Source organism: Dermacentor andersoni, unplaced genomic scaffold, assembly GCF_023375885.2.
Source record: "Dermacentor andersoni unplaced genomic scaffold, qqDerAnde1_hic_scaffold ctg00000039.1, whole genome shotgun sequence".
NCBI classification, from domain to species: domain Eukaryota; kingdom Metazoa; phylum Arthropoda; class Arachnida; order Ixodida; family Ixodidae; genus Dermacentor; species Dermacentor andersoni.
In genome coordinates, this window is record NW_027314752.1 from 2,886,614 (window position 1) to 2,908,621 (window position 22,008).

General features: G+C 42.0%; 1 protein-coding gene and 1 long non-coding RNA gene across 12 annotated transcripts in view; one reads left to right on the top strand and one right to left on the bottom strand.

Moving 5' to 3' along the window:
- The window catches only part of LOC129383789 (uncharacterized), a 38,618-nt gene that overhangs the window by 13,763 nt on the left and 2,847 nt on the right, over positions 1 to 22,008 (top strand). For 3 of the 6 annotated variants that reach the window (XR_008611670.2, XR_011891310.1, XR_011891309.1), the window contains 3 exons: positions 4,420 to 4,560; positions 14,262 to 14,444; positions 17,473 to 17,919. This is a non-coding gene — a long non-coding RNA (uncharacterized lncRNA). Of the gene's footprint in view, positions 1 to 1,541; positions 4,286 to 4,374; positions 4,561 to 14,261; positions 14,445 to 17,472; positions 17,920 to 20,891; positions 21,315 to 22,008 lie in introns of those variants that run through there. The other 3 variants (XR_008611672.2, XR_008611671.2, XR_008611669.2) reach the window with 3 other exon arrangements.
- Positions 11,555 to 22,008, bottom strand: part of LOC126528210 (uncharacterized) — a 32,784-nt gene continuing 22,330 nt past the window's right edge. For 3 of the 6 annotated variants that reach the window (XR_011891307.1, XM_072285743.1, XM_072285741.1), the window contains one exon: positions 15,669 to 17,262. Coding sequence is in view for 5 of the 6 variants with exons in the window: in XM_072285741.1 (XP_072141842.1) it covers positions 17,118 to 17,262 (145 nt within the window). In the remaining variant the exon portion in view is untranslated. Of the gene's footprint in view, positions 12,433 to 15,668; positions 17,263 to 21,227; positions 21,361 to 22,008 lie in introns of those variants that run through there. The other 3 variants (XM_072285745.1, XM_072285742.1, XM_072285744.1) reach the window with 3 other exon arrangements.

Below are 22,008 nucleotides of genomic sequence, written 5' to 3' on the forward strand. Positions count from 1 at the left end.
GCAAAAGCAATGCCCTTTCCATGTTCTTTACGGCCAAAACGCACAAACTGTCCGTGCCATTCAGAACAGCGGTCAGCGAAAATGGAACTTGGCTGATTGTGTTAAGCAAGTTTCTTCAAAAGCACCTTGCATCCCTTAAAGTTCAAGATCCGTACGCCACAAAGAGTTCAAAAGATGTTGTTAGGTTTCTTGAGGGATGTACTTCCAATGGTTATGTGTTTTCAGTAGATGTTGAAGACTTGTTTTACTCTGTGCCCCACGATGCCTTATTTCGTTCTGTCAGAGATGCTATGGAAAGTAACGGTGCAGTAGAGTTCCAAAACTCCTCTGGCGTGTCAATATATAATTTTATGAAAATGCTAGAATTTTACCTTGATGTGACGTTAATCTCTTTCGAGAACAAGTTTTATCGACAAAGACAAGGGATTTGTATTGGATCCTGCGTAGCCCCGGTGCTTACTAACATTTTCTTAACCTGTATTGACAGCGCCTTGGAGCCAATTTTAACATGGTGCTTGTCCTGTGTCGTTCTCCCCACTTGTGAACGTCTTCGTTGGCGCTGTTCCTTCCTAAATCAAGTATGCACCATCTAGCCCAAATGAATGTTGTCCTGAACTTCTAGACTCGTTGATTTTTTCATCGCCGCGTCTAGCCATAACCACTATGGTCTAGCCCCAGGGAGCCCAAACAGAGGAAACGAAGGTAGAAATGAACGATAAAGGTAATTTAAAATGACGCAGGAACTAGGCAGCCACCGTACCTGCGGTTAATCAAACATTCAAATTTTGACACTTCACGTGCCAAAGCCGAAAACTGATAATGAGGCACACCATAGCGGTGAACTGCGGATTAATTTTCACCGCGCGGGATTCGTTAACATGTATTCAACGTACGGTACACGGGCATTGCATTTTTACTTCGTCGAACCCCGTCGAAATGCGGCCTCCACGACCGAGATGTGATCCCACAACCTCACTTTCGCAGCGCAACGCCAAAACCACTAATACAACATGGTGGGTCTAGAAGCCATCAGGACAGTTTCAGTTGGCTGGACCAATAAACCATATTGCTTTTCACAAAATCCCGCAAAAGTTGCGGAGTCCAACATGACGGTCTAATGTGAGGAGTTTATTTTAAACTTGTTTCAATGCCAGGGCAGAATACTCAGACTTCGCCAACGTTACATCGCGATTGCATCTTTTGTCAGAATAGTAGATGCTTTCGAATTGCTACAGGCGCGCCCGTGCAGCCCACGCAGTTCGTGCGTGGTTGCGGGCCGGAGGAGAGAGATATGCACAAGAGAGGATATCTGCCACGCCTTCCGACGTCACTCATGCTTCGCAAAGAGTGACGTCAGCATCTCTCAGCCTTTTCTTTCCTCCATGGTCAGAGCACCCGCAGATATAAAAGGCCCGCTTGCACGCACTGAGCATAGTTACGTAATCGGTTTTTAGGAAACACCATGCTTCTCTTCGCGGTCTCGCAATGGCGAAAGTTGCTTCCTTTGAATGTCAGTACTGCGACCAATCAGTACAATGTCAGTACTGCGAACAATCGCAGTCTGCAGAGGCACATAAAACTTGTGCACAAAATCACTCACCTGAAGTACAACTGCGACGAGTGTGAAGTAGCCCTGACTTTGAAAGAACTGGAGTACCGCCATATCAGCGTGCATTTCTTCGAGCCGGAATATGAGAGGTATCACTTTCTGACAATGCCAGGTAAGACACTTGCTTATTCTCTCAAAGCAACGCGTGATTACCGCTGCACCTGTTATTTTTGCATTACGGGCTTGCAGAGTGAACGATTCACTTGTTCACTTATTGCTTGAAATGTGCTCATTTATGGTGCTTTCATGCTTAACATTTTTTCTGACCATGCACTAGCTGCAACTTATACCATCATACATTAAATTGCATGCTTATCATTGCTGTTTTGAATCGAAGCAACGCAGAATCATTGCTGATGGATCTTTTTTAGGAATCGCATATTTAAGTTTTAAAAAAATGTGCCCGCCGCGGCGGCCGCATTTAGATGGGAGCGAAATGCAAGAAACGCTTGTGTGGCACGTTAAAGGGACACTAAAGTGAAAAATTATTTCTTCTGCATCGGTAAATTACTGTTCTACAACACCAAAAACACCACTGTTACAATGATAAGACGTTTGGTAAGCCAGAAAAAGCGCAAGAACGAAATACGGGTGGCGACGCCTACTTGAGTTCCCGCACCTGGGGGCTGTGACGTCGTGGATTTTGATGGCATCTTCTAGGGCCTACTAATTATATATAGCGGTACAGATTGACTATATTGAGTTCCAAAGGAACCAAATATTAAACATGGCAAGTTCCGGGAACCTTTATTCAGCCAACGCGGCCCAAATGCGAAAACATACTTTGGAATCCCTGACGTCACGCTAACATACCGGCGCTGGGGTTTCGGCGCGAAATTCAAATACTAATACTTGGACCTTCATTTTCTCATCTAATAATCAAACTATTTTTTTGAAATCACTGCCTGCAGGGTTCTCAAACAATGCTTCATTAGTCTAAACTGATTTATTGTTTCACTTTAGTGTCCCTTTAAAGATCCCCTCGTGGTCAAAATTAATCCGGACTGCGCCACTATGGCATGCCTCATAATCAAATCGTGGTTTTAGCGCATAAAACCCTAGAATACATTCTATAAAAGAAAAGTGACTGGAGGAGCATGAATGAAGTTAATGATTTGCTATTTTTACTTTAACTAATGAAAAAAAGAAAACAAATATACAAAGTATGAACCCTGCTTCTAGTTCCCAACTTCTGTAAGGTAAACCATGCGATACAATATATGCAGATTTGGTAGCATGAATATTAGCCATAGTGGTGGCCATGCCATGCAGGAAAGCACTCGCTTTGCAAACTTGGAAATGGGTAAGCACCTATAGTATGGTACAGGAAAAATTTGTTTCTCCCCATTACAGCAAGCACCTACTTTTTTTTTTTTACTGCATTCTTTAGGGTCTAGAAGCAATAGTTGTCAGGTTAGGTAGCATGGACAAGCCTCCTTGTACATTAATAATGTGTTAAATCAGCTTTTCTGTTCAAGAAATCTGGTCTAATCTTGTGCCTTAAACTGGTGCTGGAGCTTTCATATGCTTTACAGTCGTCGTATAGTTATGCACAGGCTTGCGCGGTATTGCACACTAATGAATAGAGGCAAGTGCACAGGTATGAGATTGCACTTCTGCCTAAGGTCGATCTGCAATCGAGTACATGGCTTTGTGTGAGCGAGAACTCCATACAATGGAAAGGATTGCGTCTAAAAACATGTACACACAGCAGAAAAAACAAAGTAGCACTTCATATCAATCTTAACACAATAAGTAAAAGCTGAGTCAACCAAAGCGCAAATTTTGCATTGTTTGATTAAAGAAGTGCTAGAAGTACTGTACACTAGTTCTAATGATAGCTCCTGTCGAAGTTTTATATTTCCTGAATCCCCAATGTGCAAAAAATTTAAATCTACTAATTGTTCAGTTAAAACACGAGGAAAACATGGTGTCAACCACGTGCCAACGCACGCGTGTTAGCCGGCATGTCAACGGCGTCTGACACGCCGGCTGAGAAAAAGAAGAGGAAAGAAAAAAAGAAGGATACGCCAAGAAACCAAACTAAGTGTGTTGCCTATAGCTTGAAATTTAGCATAGCGGATAGATTATAAAGCTCCTTTTGAAATGTTTATGCCTATTTGTTGCAATGCCTTGAACTTATAGATAAGGCATGATTCTCTGTATTTTCTTTCTCGTTCAGAACGGAAATTTGTAAGATGTAGAGTTGTCATTTTCAGTTGTCATTTCATGCAGTTCTTGGCGTTGCTCACGAAAAAAATTTTGATGGCAGTCACTTTGTGCTGCTATAATTAGACGCCATGTCACAGTGTCAACCTCAAATTAATAAAGCAAATTAGCTTACAGTTTCTATACATACTGTGTTTGCAGGAGTTTGATCTCTGTATGAAAGCTGCAAAATGTACTCAAACAAAGCATAGTTTAAAAATGTACAAGAAGCAACATCATTCTTGTCACTTTTTTATATCTTCTTTTTCTTCAATTCCATTATGCTTCGCTCTAAAATTTTGCCCTGAGAAAAACAAATGCTTGATCCTCATCAGGAAGAGAAAAGATGTCACTGAACCTCTTCTTCATAACTACTGAGTTCCACAACATGTCTACGATTCAACTTTGTAACGCTAGTTCTGTGCATTACACACCCTGAAATGCAGACTGAACATACAAGTGTCCAGGGTACTTAATCTTCTTTCTTCTTCTAAATTACCCCATAAGATATTCTGCACAGCCAACGTGGGCTTACAATAAACAGATTCCCCTTGACACACTGCATACATGTAACATTTGCTTTATTTTATTATCCTGATCAGCTTTCAAGTCATAGAAGGAAAAGGTGGAGAAAGACACACGCAGTCGCTTCATTGCAAGGACAGGTACAGAGACTTGCGGCCACCTGAAAAAGAAGCATTTCTACTTCGTCTGTCACCGGTCTGGAAGTTATGCTTCACAAGGTATCGTGAAATGCCCGTATCATGACCACCAGTCTGAGTCTCTGGCTTTGATGGGTTTTTAAAAACCACAGAGATTTTTGTTCAGTCATGTTTATACGATTACTCAAAGAAGCGTTAACAGCATATCAGAATGAACCTCAACCTGGACAGTTATCTCAGTATGCTCACCCAAGCTGGGAATCATGTGTGCCTAAAGTTGGGCTTAAACATACTCCAAGGCCATCTTGGCCAAGATTATACATATGATTCTATTTCCTTCCTATCATTCAACACACCATCTATGCAGTAACACTGAATGAAGTGCGAGTGATGCGAAAGAAAATAGAACAGAATAAAAATTGTATACACTAGCCTAACCCTAATCACCTCAAAGCCTATGCATCAATATTAAACTACTTACACCCGAGTCCAAGCGTACCACTGTCCAAGTGGCTGCCCTTTAAACAAAGCTCTAGCAATGCTGGACCTTGCTGTTAAAGAACTCCTATAATCAACCACAAGACATCGGCTGTAATCGCAAACCAGACCTATGACAGCACCAATGTTAAACTATTTGTTGTCACCAATATGAGTTAAGCACATTTGTTTTAGAACTACACTGTACTATTTCTGTGTCAGTGATTGCAGGGGAGTCCTCGTGTATCGTGTTAGGCATAAAAGGATTTAAAGAGATGCCTACAGAGACATTGCGAAAGTAGCTGGTATTAGTAGATTGCACCAATGATTGGAACATCTTTTTGGAGCACATGTTATAAGCACATGTAATAAATAATGAACAGTGACACAATACATCCAGCGGTCAGATGCAAGTAGTACTGCTCAACATGACAACAGATCACGCTATTCACCACTGTCGGAGTGGCAAAGTTTAAAGTTTGTTTCCAAAAGCATTGCCTGCCTGGGTTACATGTCGTCATAACCTTCCCATGTTATGGATACGTAAAATTTATAGCAGGCCCATCCCAAAAATTTGGGGACGTCCAAAGCCAGTATATCAAAAAAATGTCTTCTGTTTGATTCTACTCTAACCTTATAGTCCACCGATTTCAAGTGACTGGCCCAGCTAGTAATGCAGGTGGCATGCAGCTCTAACAAGTAGTGCGGCTGGAATAGGAATACTTTATTGTGGCACTGGTGGCCTGAATTCAAAGCCTTTTCATTAAATAACAAAGCTCAAAAAGAACAGTGCCACAGTTATTTTTGTCTTACTGAGACTTGGCTAATACAGCCCACACCCACAGTGGGTGGTGTGTCAGCATGCAGCGGTGGCCTAGCCAGTTAAGGATTTGGGCTAGGAAATAAGTAGTCATGGTGCACGTTGGAGCAGAAAAATTGGCCCTTTTGGAATAGTTCGAGTAGTACAGCAGTAATGTGTAGCCATTTGGTGCAGCTCATTATTACTGTGCACTCACTAAATGCTGCTCAACAGCAAAGGAAGACACCAAGGCCAACAGCCAGCAGCAGCCAATTAGTACCACGTCAGTATGTTGCAAACACTTTTCTTTGAATAGGTAAGAAACCTTCATAAACAATTGAAAAATTCATGCAGAAACTCCTCTGGGACTTAAGTACGCTTAAGCATTGTACCACTTGCTCATCTCTACGCAGCCCAATGTCATTATCAACTCATTTTCAAGGATACGGCAGCCTGTAATAGAAAATTTCAGAAAGACATCCTAGGGAAAGTAAAAGACGTCCAAACGAATGTTACTGAACTTCTTTCCTAAATGGAAGGAACCTCTGGCGTCACGAGGTAATTCATATGCTTGACACCCAGACAAACTGGAAAGCATAAAATCAGGACAATTGCAACACAAGTTTGGTGGTAGACGACCTCAGTAACAGATTGAGTCACAACAACCTTATCTTTAAAGCAGTCATTGAGCAAGACTCAGACGTGGCAGGAAAAAGAAGGGCTTGTAACTGAGTTAGTTTCTAAATATTTAGGCATTGCAGCTGGTGAAATTGAACATGCCCATAGAATAGGGCAGAAAAGACAAGGCTATACTTGGCTGATAATTGTGAAATTCCTAAACTTAAAAAAGAAAACACATACTGAAAAATGCATTTAAACTAAAAAAGGTTTGAATCGTCTCATGTGGATTGATAAGGATTTTTCAATGAGGATGCAGTCCAGAAACTCCGAGATTTCGGACGTTCCAAACAGAAGCCCGCTGAAAGGTTCAAACTTCTGTTTGACAAGCTTCTACTAAACAACACTATTTGTCTTTGACCATACCACTAATGAAGTAAGTGCCCTCCCGAAACGTCACGTCCTCGTGAAAACCCAGTGATGTAAAAAATGAACGCTGTGATGCATGTGTGTCAATTCTTGTGTCAAACTTCCGCAGCTTATTTCGTAACCAAGATCACCTCTGTTCTTATCTTGAATCCTGTTCAGTAGACGTTCTAGGCACCGAAACCTGGTTGTCATTTGACATTTTGGATCGTCCTTGTCTCGTCAGTTTTCATTATTTAGAAAACATAAAACTGAATCGAGAGGTGGCGGTGTGTTAATCGCAGTAAAATCTAGTTTGGAAGCTTGCGTTATTGAAACTAATTCCTGCCTCAAAATTGTAAGGGTTGCTCTCTGTCTGCCCACACATTCTACCTCTGTCATTGGAGTCTGCTATCGTCCACTTGATTCATCCCACTACTTTCCGGATTATCTAAACAAGTCTTTAAGTTTTGTCCAGAACAAGTACCCGACATCACCAATATTTCTTGTCGGCGATTTCGACTATCCCAATATTGAATGGCATTGATGCCGACCCCTGTATGGCACAAGAAAAACGTCAATGCCAATATTTTCCTGACATGCTCTCAACTTTCAATTTGCATCAAATTGTTTCTGTTCCCACTCATGGTGATTCACTCTGACCTCATACTAGCCACAGAACCAAATAATGTTACGGAAAATGTATTGGATGGTATCAGTGGCCACAATATCTTGCATTGTGAATTCATAGGTGCCCTAAAGAAACATGAAAATAGAAAAATTAATATTTGATTACACCCGCGTGAATGTCAGCGGGCTTGTTAGTGACCTTTCCACCTTTTCTGTCGGCTTCTTGCAGTCATTCCCTCATTGCAACATAAACACAAACTGGGTTTTTCTTCATAATGGGCTGATCACACTTAAAAAGAAAAGCATATTCCAAAATTCAATATAACAGCCTGCACAGAAAGCACTTGGTTTGCGACGCATGTGAAACCTATATATTGCAGAGCTGAACTATGAGCATCTGTGGAAGATTGGAGGCCCTATCGTGAGCACGCACACTTATGCAGGACCGTAACAACAACAGCCAAAGTTAAATTTTTCAACCATGACATTTCAGACATGCTTAGCAATGACACAAAAATTTAGGAAACCCAAATTATCGAACTTGACGGTACCATTATCTAAGGATGGTAACATTCTTTCTCTGGCACGTGTTGCTATTGAATTCAAAAAGTTTTTTTTTTTCATCCGTTTTCACGGATGAGACTCCTGTACCTAGTAGCTTTCAGGCCCCTATTTTGCATTCAAGCATGCACAACATTAATATCGCTTCTGAAGTAGTACAGTCCTGTATCGTATCGATTGTCTTCCAACTAACTCTGCTCCTGGTCGTGATGGCATCTGCCCTAAACTTCTTAAGATATCCAAACCTGCAATATGTCCCATTTTAGCCAAGCTTTTTCAGCAATGTATTGACACGGGATGCGTCCCAAATGATTGGAAGGCAGCTTGCATAATTCTCATATTTAAATATGTTGATTCGTCTAACCCATCAAATTACAGACCAATTTCTTTAACCAGCATGTGCTGCAAACTTCTCGAACACATCATTTCATCTGCTCTAATGAAGTTTCTTACAGAACATAACTTTTTCTTTATCAGTCGGCATGGACTTTTACACGATTGATATGAATTAATGACTTGCATAACTCCACTCATTCTTTTTATCGAATCGATGTAATATCTCTAGACTTCGCGAAGGCTTTTGACAAGGTTCCTCAATTCTGGCTTATTCATAACCTGACAGATCTTAACTTGTGAGGATAAGTAGGTGGACTACCATCTTTTTAACTAACCGGTAGCAATCAGTTTTCATCAATGACCATTTGTCTCCATTAAATCATGTCAAATCTGGAGTACCGCAAGGTTCCATGCTCAGGCCTATTTTGTGTTTAGATTATATTAACGATATTAGTAATGGTAGGCGTTTCATAGACTATTTGCTGATGATTGCGTGATCTACTAACCCTGAGGACACCTGCTACCTTCCATCTTACTTAGACAATCTCCGTAAGTGGGGCAGTAAGCAAGCGGAAATCAACATTAATATAACAAAAGCTATCAGACTCGGGACTACAGCTAAACCCGTATTATGCAATTGCATAATTATAAAACATGCCCGTAGCCTCGGTATTCACAATATCTGGGTGTTCATTTGTCATCCGATCTGTCATGGAACATTTGCGTAGATGTGATTTTCACTAGAGTGTTTTAGTTTAGTGTCATTACGGTCCACCCCGCTCCAAGTTGCCCCGCTAAGCCACATGGTGGATTGGTGGTTGATTGCATGTTTTAGTTGTATGTCTAGCCTAGCGGAGCAGAGGGACGGATGGATAGGTGCTACGAGTGTCCCCTTTGGAAAGATGTGTGGGTTGCGCCATGAAGCTCTTGTATTGCCTAATGTTCTACCTATGTTAACAAAGAAAAAAAACCCACGACGACTTCCCATAACCAAACTTTGTGAACTTTGTCTTTGCAAGCCTCTGTTGTTTGACGTTTCCCTACTTTTTGTCCACCAATCTTCCATTCGCTGCTTACCAATCTTTACTGCATACATTTTTACTTTCCCTCTGCTCTTGCTGAACCCAAGGGCTTCAAGCAGGCCAGTGGTGTATGTGTGTGAAAACTTTTATTGTAATGATGTCCGGAGGCTAGACTTCTCAAGCCAAGGCGGGCCGCTCCCACGTTGGCACTGTCAGGCCAAGCCTTTCAGCGACATCATGGGCCCCCTGGACTGCCCTTAGTTGGTCCTGAAACAATGGGCTTTGAATCCTTTTCTCCCACTGTGTCCATTCTTCAACGAGTTTGGGGAGAGTCGCGGGACACCCCGCCAGCATATGTCTGATTCCAATGATGCCATTACAATCATTGCAGTCCATCTTAATCTCCCTCTCTGGATATATTTTATTAATGGTATATAGGCCAGTGGTGCCTAAATCTACTGCTGGGGAGATATTTCACATTCTAGTAAAGCATGCTCTATTGTTTCCCTAGCTTTACCGCAGCAAGCACATGCTTCTTCCTTCTTATATCTTGCTGTATAAGTGCGTGTTCTAAGGCATCCCGAGCTCATTTCAGAAAGTAATAAGCTTCCCTTTGAGTTATAATAGATTGTTTCTTTCCCGATATTGTTATTTCCTCTTCAGTAGTTACTCATAGCAGGTTTATTTTCCATTGCCGCCAGCCACGAGATTATCTCGGCTTCTCTGGCTTTCCGCTTGATGTTCCTTTCGTATTTGCAGTGCCTTTTGGCCGAATTCAGGGTAATGAAACAAAATAAAATCACCTATAAGTAAAACTTATAAGTAAACCTTTTATAAGTAAAACGAATACATATAGCTTATTTGTCCACAAAGCATCTAAACGTGAACTTGTAATGCATTACTGGTCCATTTTATCCAGTGGAAAATAAAGCCCCATCTTGGGAAATGCCACGTGATAGCCAGCGAGCTTGCATTTTGCATCCAATCTGATCCTTTCTGATGCCAACATGTTGCACAGCATGCATCACATACTCCCGCGCTGCGAGGTTTTCAAATGGGTCAGCATGCGCACCTTCTAGCAGACATAAGTCTTCGTCTGTGCAAATCTGTCTTGTAAAGAGCAAGGCAGGCAAGGTGCCTCGATGCACGTGCCAGAGTGGGTGTGTGCATCGACCACCCTTGCTAGAAAAAAATGGCAGCAACCTTCTGCTCGGGCAGCTTGTAAGCGGACCGTGTTTCTGACTCCACCAGCCTGCTTGCAGCTAAGCGGAGGGCGCATGTGCATTCACGCTTTCGCTCCGCTCAGCTGCTTAGCCGAGTGTAAAAACGGCAAACTAGAACACTCTACTAAAGCAACCAGATCACTTGGCTTCATAAGGCACTATTTGCACTCGGCTAACTCCGAGACCAAATTTCTGGCTTACACCACCTTAGTATGCTCTAAAATCGAATATGCCTTCTTGATTTGGAATCCACACATGAGGCCTACCTCGAACACAAACTAGAGTCTCTGCAAAATAATGTTGCTCGCTTCATCACAAGAAACTACTCGCATACATCTAGTTACAGAAATCGAATATTAGATTAATTTAGCTCCTCTCAATATACGCAGGCTTCTGACACTATTGTCCTTCTTTCATAAACTTTACTCCAATCGGTTGTCCCACGTGGCTCTAAATATCAGACTAGCTCGTGACATGTGTCTTGACGGCTTGATCACCAACTTAAAATCGCACCCATCTTCACCCACACTAATCCGTTTTTCCACTCACCTCTTCTCCTCGCTATTTGTCACGACTCATTTGTACATAATTTGAAGTTGTTCCTAGAAATCTGAACTACCTCTTGCTGTTCCGTTCCAGTTGCATTTCTTGATGTTCTTATTTAATATGCAATTTTGCTTTCCTGTTTAGTAATGTATACTTTAATTTTTTTCCATTGTTTTGTAATGTAAAACAGCTCATTGTGATAAGTCAAGTATTTTAGGAACCTTGAACCTTGTCATTACTATGTTTTTTCACACATTGTATATACCCTGTAATAAGTCGTTTTTTTGCACTAATTCATGTTGTTCCAATTCATATTTCTTGTTTAGTTGTGTACTTTTGGTATGTTTTGCTCCTTTCATTGTAATCCCTGTAAGAGATGGTGTCTGCCATGAAAAGGGTACCTGGCCCATACCATCGTCCCGACTCATTCATGCTAAGGATGTTGTTGAAGGGAGGAATGAGGAGTAGGGGATTTATTTACAATATCTACATGAAGGGTGGAGAACATTACATCTGATCAGTCTAGCATGACTGAAATGCACACTGAACAGCCGAAAATGTCTGCTTAAACACTCTCTGTCCTTACTAGATCCCTAGGCCAGGGAAAGCTGCCATCCAACCTTCATCCAATCAAAGCGTCCAAAGTCGTCGAAGTACCCGCCTTTGAGGGCGAAGGTTCACACACTCTCTTGCACTTTTGTTTTACTGAACACACCAAAACCAGTGAGGCCTCATAGACAGGTGTTGTCACGCTTGACTCAAGCTCGCATGTCTTGGTTCCTGAGCTGACTCTGCAGTTTGCTGCTGAATCTGTCATGACCGTGACTATTACCAGAGTACATGGGGGAATGCCATAGAACAAACATTTCCAGGAGTTTTCTTGCTCCAATTGGTCCCTGAAGGTGACAGCGAACCAGCTAACAATCCTGTCCGCCAAACGTGTCTAGCCTTACTGGCTCCGAAGGGCTATTCGAAGGGGGCGTGTTGTTGGCTTCACGAAGCGATTCATTGCAGTGAAGCCAGAAGGTCACTATCCCCGCTGGCCAATCGTAACATCCCCCACCCCTATGCCTCCTGGGCTCTTTAGGGTACTTGAACAAAAAAGAGTGTTATGGAAGTTAATATGACCGGTATAAACAGCAGCGTCGCAGCAACACGGACTGCTGCAGACGGCGGCGCCAGGTGTGCTGATGACGTTCTGATCATTATAAGCTGATACTGCTCTTTAGTGCCTTATCCATCCACGTCAAACCATTATGCACCGCGTGGACCATATCTTGAACTCCGTGTTCTCGTCGCTTTGCCTTGAAGAGCGGGCCCATATCTTGAAAGCGATCTACGAAAGGTGCAGGGTGGGGTGTGTGCTGAGAGATTTGCGAGCGCTGCTTCGATCTCGTGGTAGCGACAGGCAGAACAAAGGTAAAGCCACTCGCTGCTGCATGCTCTATCTATATTGTATGCACTTTTCACTTTGTTGGGTGCTTGAAGGCTGTTCACCTCCGCCGTAGGTCGGCCCAGTATTGCACTATCTCTGGGATCGGCCCACATTTTTATCTTGCGTGATGGACGTTTGGTAAGCATAGAAATGCTTACACATTTAAGAAAATTTTAACACCCAGAACCAGCCAATTACTACCATGCCAGTATGTTGCAAGTACTTTCATTTGAGTAGGTAGAAAGCCTTTGTAAATAAATAAATATTTTGTGGGCTAATGAAAGCAGCTGTGTGCCTAGGCATCAGAGAGGCAAGAAATTACAACTGCACTAGAACAATTTGCTCTGTCACACATAACAAAAGAAGTGAAGGTGAATGTCTTATGTGCATTGCAAATGACACATGTGCTTTCATATGCACTATGACATATGCACAAGTGTATTACACCCGATAACAATGCAAGAAGCTCAACAAGAGACTGCCGCGAGGCTATGAACGGCGTCTAGAAGGAGGTGCCATAGCACAAATGGATGCAAAGATGGCAGTGGTGGACACAAACAACATTGCTACCATTCCATGCACTCAATTTTGTTAGAAGGTGGTTTGCTGGCCTCTGCAAATAGATATGAGTCGATTCAACTGCAAATAGATATGAGTCAATTCATCAGCTAACTGTAGCTCTAGTTACTGATACCCAACCGACCTGATGAAGCAGTGCTGATTAGGGCCAATGGTCAGGGTAGTGTGCCATGAAATTAGCTTTTGGTGATTGTGATATGGGCTGCAAGCAGTTACAGGAAGCTTGGTGTTAATATATTGGTACAATTGGCAATTGTTTCCGAGATCATTAGTACGAGTTTTTGATAACTGATGAAGCACTGCTGTACGAGTCCACAAGATCACAGCAGATCTGCTTTCCATGTGAAGCTTTCATCACTTTAACTTGTATATTATTCTACTATATGCAGGGCTCACAAACCATATACAATATTTTCCGGACAATAATTTGAACCTGGCACAAGTAACCTGCCCCTCTTTTCACAAGTCAGCAACTATCACAAGTGTGCACAGAAGTTAGTTCCTGTACTTAAAAGATCACAAATTGCCGTACAGTTCTGAACCACGTGCAAGAACACATGTATGCAATGCAAACTGTGTGCCTTCCAGTGGTCAGTGGGTCTTAGCGCATGCCATTGTGCTTGCTATGAATGCTGCTTTTGTCACCGTACCCTGTTAGCATTGCATATAGTAATTGCTTCGATTGGTGTTGACAGCCAGGACGAAACTTATACTGAGAGAGGCATGCCTGATAATCAGATCGTGGTATTGGCATGTAAAAACCCAGATTTGTTTTATTTGTTCTTGTTTCGAGACAAACAAAGTGCCCTTGAAATGCTGCATGCAATGCTTTGACCTCGGGCAATCCATTGCATTACTGCAAATATTACTCAATATTTGAAAAGTCTAGTAGATGATCCATCTCAAACTGAATTACTTGCACGTTCACTATTTGTTTCTTATATTTAAGTCTTCTCGTACCCCTGCTGAAAACGCTGCGTTGCCCTGAAAGCGTGAAAATACCACACCTTTGCGCAGTTCGCGTAGCTAGGTTGCAGGCAAGTTGAATTGTAGCTAAATGGTGTAAATGGTGTAGTAGAACCACCACTAAGCATGTGTTGGAAGTCCAGTGCTTAAGTTAGAATAAACTACCTGGTTATCTTTTTCCACAGCTACAAGTAAACAAAAGCTGAAGCGGCCTTCAAGTGTCAAGTGTGGAAAAAGATGTTTTGCGGCAATGGCTGTGACTGAAGACAACACAGGTGTGTATGTGGTTTTCCAATTCAAGCACAGAGGCCACGACTTTGAACTGGGTCGTGTTTTTCTGTCCAAGTCGGAAAGAGCTGCTATTGCTGGTAAGAAACCACTTTTGCCCTACTTTATAATACATAAAGAGTGGTTGTTGAGTTTTCAACATCCCAAATACAAGGCAATACTCATGCCAGACCATGCAGTGAACTTGGAGCACATGAAATTCATTTGAAATTCATAATTTCCACATAATTCGAGGCCACCTTTACTGACTGCAGGGCATTATAGTTAATGACATCATAAACATGTTTATCATTTTGCTACATTGTATCAATGCCTGAAGGGTTCAGAGAAAGAGAGAAAAAAGGGAACCGTTCTCCAATTTCACAGCGGTAACAACTACCTTGGCACAGCCAGTGGCCTATATTTGACCTATATGGCTATTCTTATTGCAGGCAACGACTTTAGTTATTTTATACTTGTTTGCATCACTTCATGTACCAAGCAGGAAGGTGTAGTGCCTCCTGGTGCACTGTAGGCCACGCCGCAGACTGTGGCTTTTTCTTTTTCTGTTTTATTTTTCAGGCTTTCAGTTAACTGTATTGGTATGACTTATGATCCTAGTGCAATTCAATGTCTCAAAATAGCAGTAAGCTGGAATAATTTCCACTTGGGATTACTTAAGGTGCATTGTACATAATTATGTCTGCCATTTTGACTAAACTGAAGTGCAAGTATTACAGACATCGATGAAACTGCGACCTCTCGCCACTACTGTAGGTCATCCACAGCAGATGTGCTTTCCATGTGAAACTTTCATCAGCTCAAGTTGTATTTTACTCTACTATATGTAGGGCTCACAAACCATGTGCCATATTTTCTGGACTATAATTTGAACTGTTGTACAAGTCACCCCCTTTCCCCCCTCTTTTCACAACTTTCAAAGAAAAAATATGTGTATATAACTCATTGTATAAGATGCATCTATCTTAACTTGGGTCAGCATCGTGAAATGCGATTGTGCATGTTTATACACTTATCCTAAAATGTTGTACTTACCCATTTCAGGGCACTAAACATCAGTAAAAAAAATTTTATGAGCCGCACATTCTAGCAGACAAAATAAACTGCAAGTACATTGCTGGAGAAAAAGAATGTCTCATGTTGGTCTTGCATATATAAGTTACACTGTTCTACAATACGCTTGGACGAAAATGAAAAGAAAATGGTGGCACCTATGGTTTGGAAAATATGGTACCTAAATATTTTGAATGCTTATGAATCAGCTATGTGAATGAAACATGATTGAAACGATCACGATAATTAGGCTTATACCCCTGTCACACGGCGAAAACTAATGTCATTTGAAAATGATGACAATGACGAGAGTAAAAAAAAATAAAAGACACGCCTCAAACCCACTTTTGTCCAATAATTATTTTCCAGTATGCTAAATTCTACTAGAATATGTGATCATTGCTTTCAAACCGTAGTGTTCGATTACTAACTTGTCGACATTGCTAACGAAGTCGAGTCGAGCTAAGGCAAGCAACAGGGCGAAGAGAACGATAGGCGCGTCCGCTACATCTGCTAAAGTGGTACGAGAAGGGCAGTTGCATGTCATCGCCTTTCTGATGTGCATGCGAGCTTCTAATATCCTCATTCTTGGCGCGTGCCACAGGAAAAAACGCGCACGCTTTTATGCCAAGTCAATTGAAGTGGCCGCGGCCGATGCTCCGGTGAGAACCAACACGACTGCTGCAGCGAAAGCTAAAGATGGCTGTCTGGTCACTGGACTGAGAGTAGTTTTCTGTATTTACCTATGTGATGGACTTCAATGTCGTTAAAGCAATAATTAGGTAATAAAATGGATAGAATAGTGATTTTTTGTTAAAACAAAAAAAGAAGCATGTACTGTTTGCGAAACACTGGTAAACTCGTGGTGTCGAGGATACACATTCAGTTCCAAACGAATGCGAATGAGTTTGGCGAACTGATTTGTTTGTAAATGTCATTTTCGTAAATGTCCTTACGTTTTACCGTGTGACACCAAAGAAATGGCATTATCAGCGAATGTCATTCGTTGTAAATGACATTAGATTTGCCGTGTGACAGGGGTATTAGACATGAACTTGTAAAACAGCTTCAAGTGTCCAGTCAGTACTCTACTTGACTGAAATAATACCTTTAACTCAAAAACCCACATGACTGCATAGCCTTCAAAGCACACGTTCACAGGTGTGTCTGCTCTGTAAATATGGATGAATGACTGATAAATCAACCATTAAAAATAATTGCTGAAAGCTTTAATTGACAATTTTTATATTGACATTAATCAAATTATGTGCATCAATTCAGTCAGTAACAGTGATGTTTATATTTAAGTTAATCTGGAAATGCTGCACATGTTTTCGATTGCAGACTGTTTTGCCCGTCTATGGTGGCATGCCACTATGGAAGTGGCAATAACTTATGCTATGGAATGTAATTGGAAAATTAAGTTCTAACTGTAGGATAGAAATTGATAATAATGGCAATATTTAGTAAAGGAACTAAAAGTGGAAGACATTTTTGCCCTGGGTAGGATCTGAACCACAATCTGCACATGTCCAGTCCAGTGCAATGCTTTTACAATGGTTCAGTAATGTCTTGTGCGAACAAGGTTACCAACAGTGAAGGATGAAATTGGCAACCTAGCTGTAAACTTGGTACACACAATAAATTTCTTCACTTACGTACCTGATAACACTGGTGCAGATAATCCCTATGACGGTTTATCAATGACACCAAACATTGAAACACTTAAATATGTAATCTTGCCTCTTCAAATGTAATGTAATCGTGTAGTGTAATTCAGAAATGTAATCTTGCCTCTTCAGCAGCTGAAGGCTGCATAGCACCATGTCCTTGCAAAGAGCTGACCTAAAAAGAACAAAAATTGCGACAGCTTGAACTATTTAACACACACCATTGCAAAAGGTTTTTGTAAGTCAATGTAACTCATTATTCAATTAAAGGAATTCTAAATAATGATATTAAAAATGTTCATCAGTGCCCATTTCACTTCCTTGCGTGCTCGGTAATTTTTACTTATGCTTCAACTAATATACACTTTTTCTCTACTCTCTCAAGACAAGCTGCGAGAAGGCGTGTCCATGGATGCAGTACTGGATAATGTGCGGTCCAACGTGGATGAGACATTCCACCGCATTAACCTGTTAAGCAAGCAGGATCTCCGCAAAATAATGAGGGATGCCAGAGTCTCGAAGACCGAGCGGCTGCACGATAATGACTATGTGAGCATGCAACTCTGGGTTGAGAGGATGCATAGTGAAAAGGAAAACCCATTGCTCTTCATTAAACACCAAGGACAACCCGACAAAAAGTGACATTTTCTTAGAGAAAAAAAATGAGGACCTTTTGGATGACAGAGATCTTATGCTAGTCATCATGACCACACCACAACAGGAGCTTTTCAAGAGGCTTGAAACTGATCGTATATGTGTCGATGGAACACATGGAACAGCAGGTGAGCAGTACTATATAAATGCATTAATAATAAAAGCAAGAAAGAGGGAATGCTGTCCGAGAATAATTGCAATAGATATGATGAGTAGTATTCCTTCACACGATATTTCTCTTAATTTTTCATTTGATGGAGTTCTCAATTATCAGTAACAGAGCAAGAATGAATTTAGCGCTCTGTACACTGGTGATATCATTCCATTGCTACTGATCTCATCGCTACATGCCCTGCATATCCTGTCTGTATTGTCACCACGGAGTTATAATAGGTCACATAATACAGCTCTTATCACATTTGTCTTGCGGGGATGCGCGACTGTCACACGTCCCCTGATATGTTGTTTTTCCCGCATAGCTTCCGTCTCCTGCATTGCGGCTTCGCCGCGGGCCCCAGGCCACGCGAGAGATGGCGCGAGTGTTGCGCTGCTAACACCGCCTCATGGCAGGGTTACTTGGGGGCGCAAGGGAGAACACGTTTCCTCTTTGGTTCGGGACGGCAAGCAGCACAAACGTGCCGCCCGTGCGCCGATCCATGCTTCTGCGAGATCGTCTCGTGAGGCCTTGTGCGAAAGAGCCACCGTTCGCGTGACCGTACGCGTGAACGACCAGGCATTGGGATCCAGCAAGGGGCGAACATAATTCGCTCGCTATCCGGTCGCGGTGAGTCGGACTTCCGCGATTTGTCGCACGCCCATCGGCATGTTTTGTGGATAGCAACTCGGCTAGCAGGCATTGATTTATGAAAGGTGCAATAAATGCCCTTGTGATTGTCGTTCCTTTGACCCAAGGTACGGGATGAGAATCCCACAGTCTAGAGTGCAGAAACAGTGCATTGCACTGTGTATTAGTGCCTTCTGTCAGAGGTACAGCTGTCAAGAGGCTGTTTGGCATCCTGAACTGTTTGCCAATTAGGCGAATCACTGATTACTGCTACAGTCAAAAGTGCTTTTTCTTGGTGGCGATGGGTGGTTCCCCGAGGACTGCAAAAACAAAACATTTAGAAAATCAGGCAGTCCAAAAAAAAATTAATGCATGCCTTTTACTGCCATTTAAAGGGAGGTGCTAGTCTAAAACATAACAAGAACCTAGAACTATGAAACCCCAGCTGTTTACATACTCTTATGGTAATTTCAAATACTATATAAATCAGTTTTATAGCAAGTTGCATAGGTTGTGTTCTGTACAATGACAATGTGTAAAACGTAGGCATTATTGCCCCCATTTTTTTATCTCTAAACTTCCATAATTGCAGACCAGTGATGGCGCATAATCCTCCAAATCAACTGTAGAATACTGAAATATGTTACCGAAATCGTTATTCACTGTTGTTTTAAAAAGTGCATATAAGTGTTAAATTAGAACCTGTGAAACCATTTCAAGATGTTTAGACAACCAGTAAGTGTTACTCAAGATTTTATCTTAAGTATATAAGTGATGTTGAAGATCAACCCCTCAGTGGTGGTCAAGACAGTTTAGGGTTTCAAGCACAAAGTTGACATTCTGGAGCAGTTAAGGAGCAGAATTTTTTTTTCTACTTCGTGTTCCAAAAGTCTTCTTGGAACACTTGGAGTAGTACAGAAGTAATCTAGCCATTTGGTGTAGCTTATTATTACTGTGCAGTCAGTAAGTGCTGCTCAAGAGTGAAGCAAGACACAAAGCCAACAGCAACCAATTAAGCTTGAAAAGTGCATATAAGTGTTAAATTAGAACCTGTGAAACCATTTCAAGATGTTTAGACAACCAGTAAGTGTTACTCAAGATTTTATCTTAAGTATATAAGTGATGTTGAAGATCAACCCCTCAGTGGTGGTCAAGACAGTTTAGGGTTTCAAGCACAAAGTTGACATTCTGGAGCAGTTAAGGAGCAGAATTTTTTTTTCTACTTCGTGTTCCAAAAGTCTTCTTGGAACACTTGGAGTAGTACAGAAGTAATCTAGCCATTTGGTGGAGCTTATTATTACTGTGCAGTCAGTAAGTGCTGCTCAAGAGTGAAGCAAGACACAAAGCCAATAGCAACCAATTAAGCTTGCCTTCCCAAGGATGGTATACCACGCACATCATGTTGCAAACATTTTTGTTTGGGTAGGCAAGGAACTTAATTTGTACCCGCCCTAGTTGCTTAGTGGCTGTGGTGTTGGGCTGCTAAGCACGAGGTCGCAGGATCGAATCTCGGCCAGAGCTGCCGCATTTCAATGGGGGCAAAAGGCGAAAACACCCGTGCACTTAAATTTACTGTAGGTGCACGTTAAAGAACCCCAGTTGGTAGAAATTTCCGGAGTCCCACACTACGGCATGCCTCATTATCAGAAAGTGGTTTTGGCATGTAAGACCCCATAATTTTTCTTAATTTTGTAGACCAACCACAACACTTATCAGGCTTCTTGGTGCTTGTGCTGTAACAAAAGAGAGTATGTATGTGTGTAAATAAAAAAATGTAAATCATGCCATCTTACAATGGCCCCTTTTCACTGCTGGTATGCTCCACCACGATACATTGCATAAGCCTCTTCCCGTAGCAAGCTATATTGCAGCAAAGTTGACGCTTGAAAACCGGCATTATACAACACTTTCTACAATGGTTGTGCCTTCCGCACTTTGAAGGCAAAGCATTTCAGCATCCGAAATTTCAGCTGTGCTTATAATTAATTGCCTCTGTGAGGTACGTGGCAGTGTTGCAAGGGTACCCGAATTCTCATGCATGTCCGAAAAATAGTTTGTTGGGTGTATTTCTGCTTGGTAATGAAGACGGCTACGACAGTGCACATTAGTGACACAACAGTGGCCAAATGCTCAGATTCCTTTTAAGTAGAGTGCTGTGTGCTTTTATGACTTTGGTGAAGTTAGCATCTGAATTTGCCATACACACACCTGCAAATTATCTATTTATTAAACTCACGCACACATAATATCACTATAATGAGAAATGCATAGTGTTTTAGCTGTTTCCTGCAGAATGTTTTCTGACAACTGCTTTGATGATGGATGGATCAATAAATTTCTTGACATCCGTCGGTACGTGCGATTAGTGCGCAGTGGGCCACTCCCACGTCGGAACAGAGAGGCCATGCCCCTCTGCCGCGTCGCGGGCCCGATGGACAGCCCAGAGCTGTGCTTCAAGGTCCGAGCTGTGTGGAGCTCGGTCCCACTCTTCCTTGGTGGTCCTGGCACCAGGGGGCAAGCCCAGAGCATGTGATCAAGGCTAGCTATATCCTTACAGTAGTGACACGCATTGTGAGGGTGCACGTCCGGAAAGATTTTGTGCAGGAAGGCCGGGCATGCGTAGGTGCCTGTCTGAAGCCACCTGTACGTGACTTCTTGTGCTTTATTGGGTGCTTTGTGCGGTAGCGGCATGGTTCTCTTGACTAACTTGTAATGCTGGGTGAGATCGTTGTGACGAGGGGATCGCACTCGCTTGCCCATCCTGCCGAGAGGGAGTCCGGGCTCACACGGTGAGTTAGATCTTGTGCAGTCTCGTGTGCTGTCTCGTTGAGGTCACTTTTTAAGAACAATATTTGATCACGAATATACTCTTAATGCTTCACACACAAAACAATTTGTTACCTTGTTGTGTCCATGAAATGGTTGTATTAAGAATAATTTTTTGGCAGCCTTGTTGACAGTTTGACAGCATCAATCAGTAAATCCTTAACAGGCACTCTGCAACACTTTTTCAAGAAGGAAAGCCAACCTACTGAGTCTCCAACACATGCGATTTTACATTTTGTCACAACCTTAATGCAGCTGGCACATCTGGGTTCAAGCTTATATAGTGCTAACTTAGGCAAGTTGGCACATGTTGCAGCACTTCATTTGTCTCCTTTATGTCCTACGTGTTGTAATGCTATGTTATTTATTCAAGCTCATACTTCTGAGCAGCAAGCAAAATGCAGTTGACTTCATTCCGTTAATTCGACTCTGACGGGACTGACGAAACAGGTTGAATTATCTGGTGGGTCAAATTTAAGAAGATGCAGAAGAAATGCCAACACACATGACTGATTTATTTGCCATGGTTTACGTACAGATTCTAACATGCCCCAGAGTGAAACACACGCCCGCTGTCTGTGTGTCCAAAGTGTTAACTAGCATAGAAAGGACAAAAGCCCCTAAAATGAAACAGAAATCAAATGCGCACACAATTTT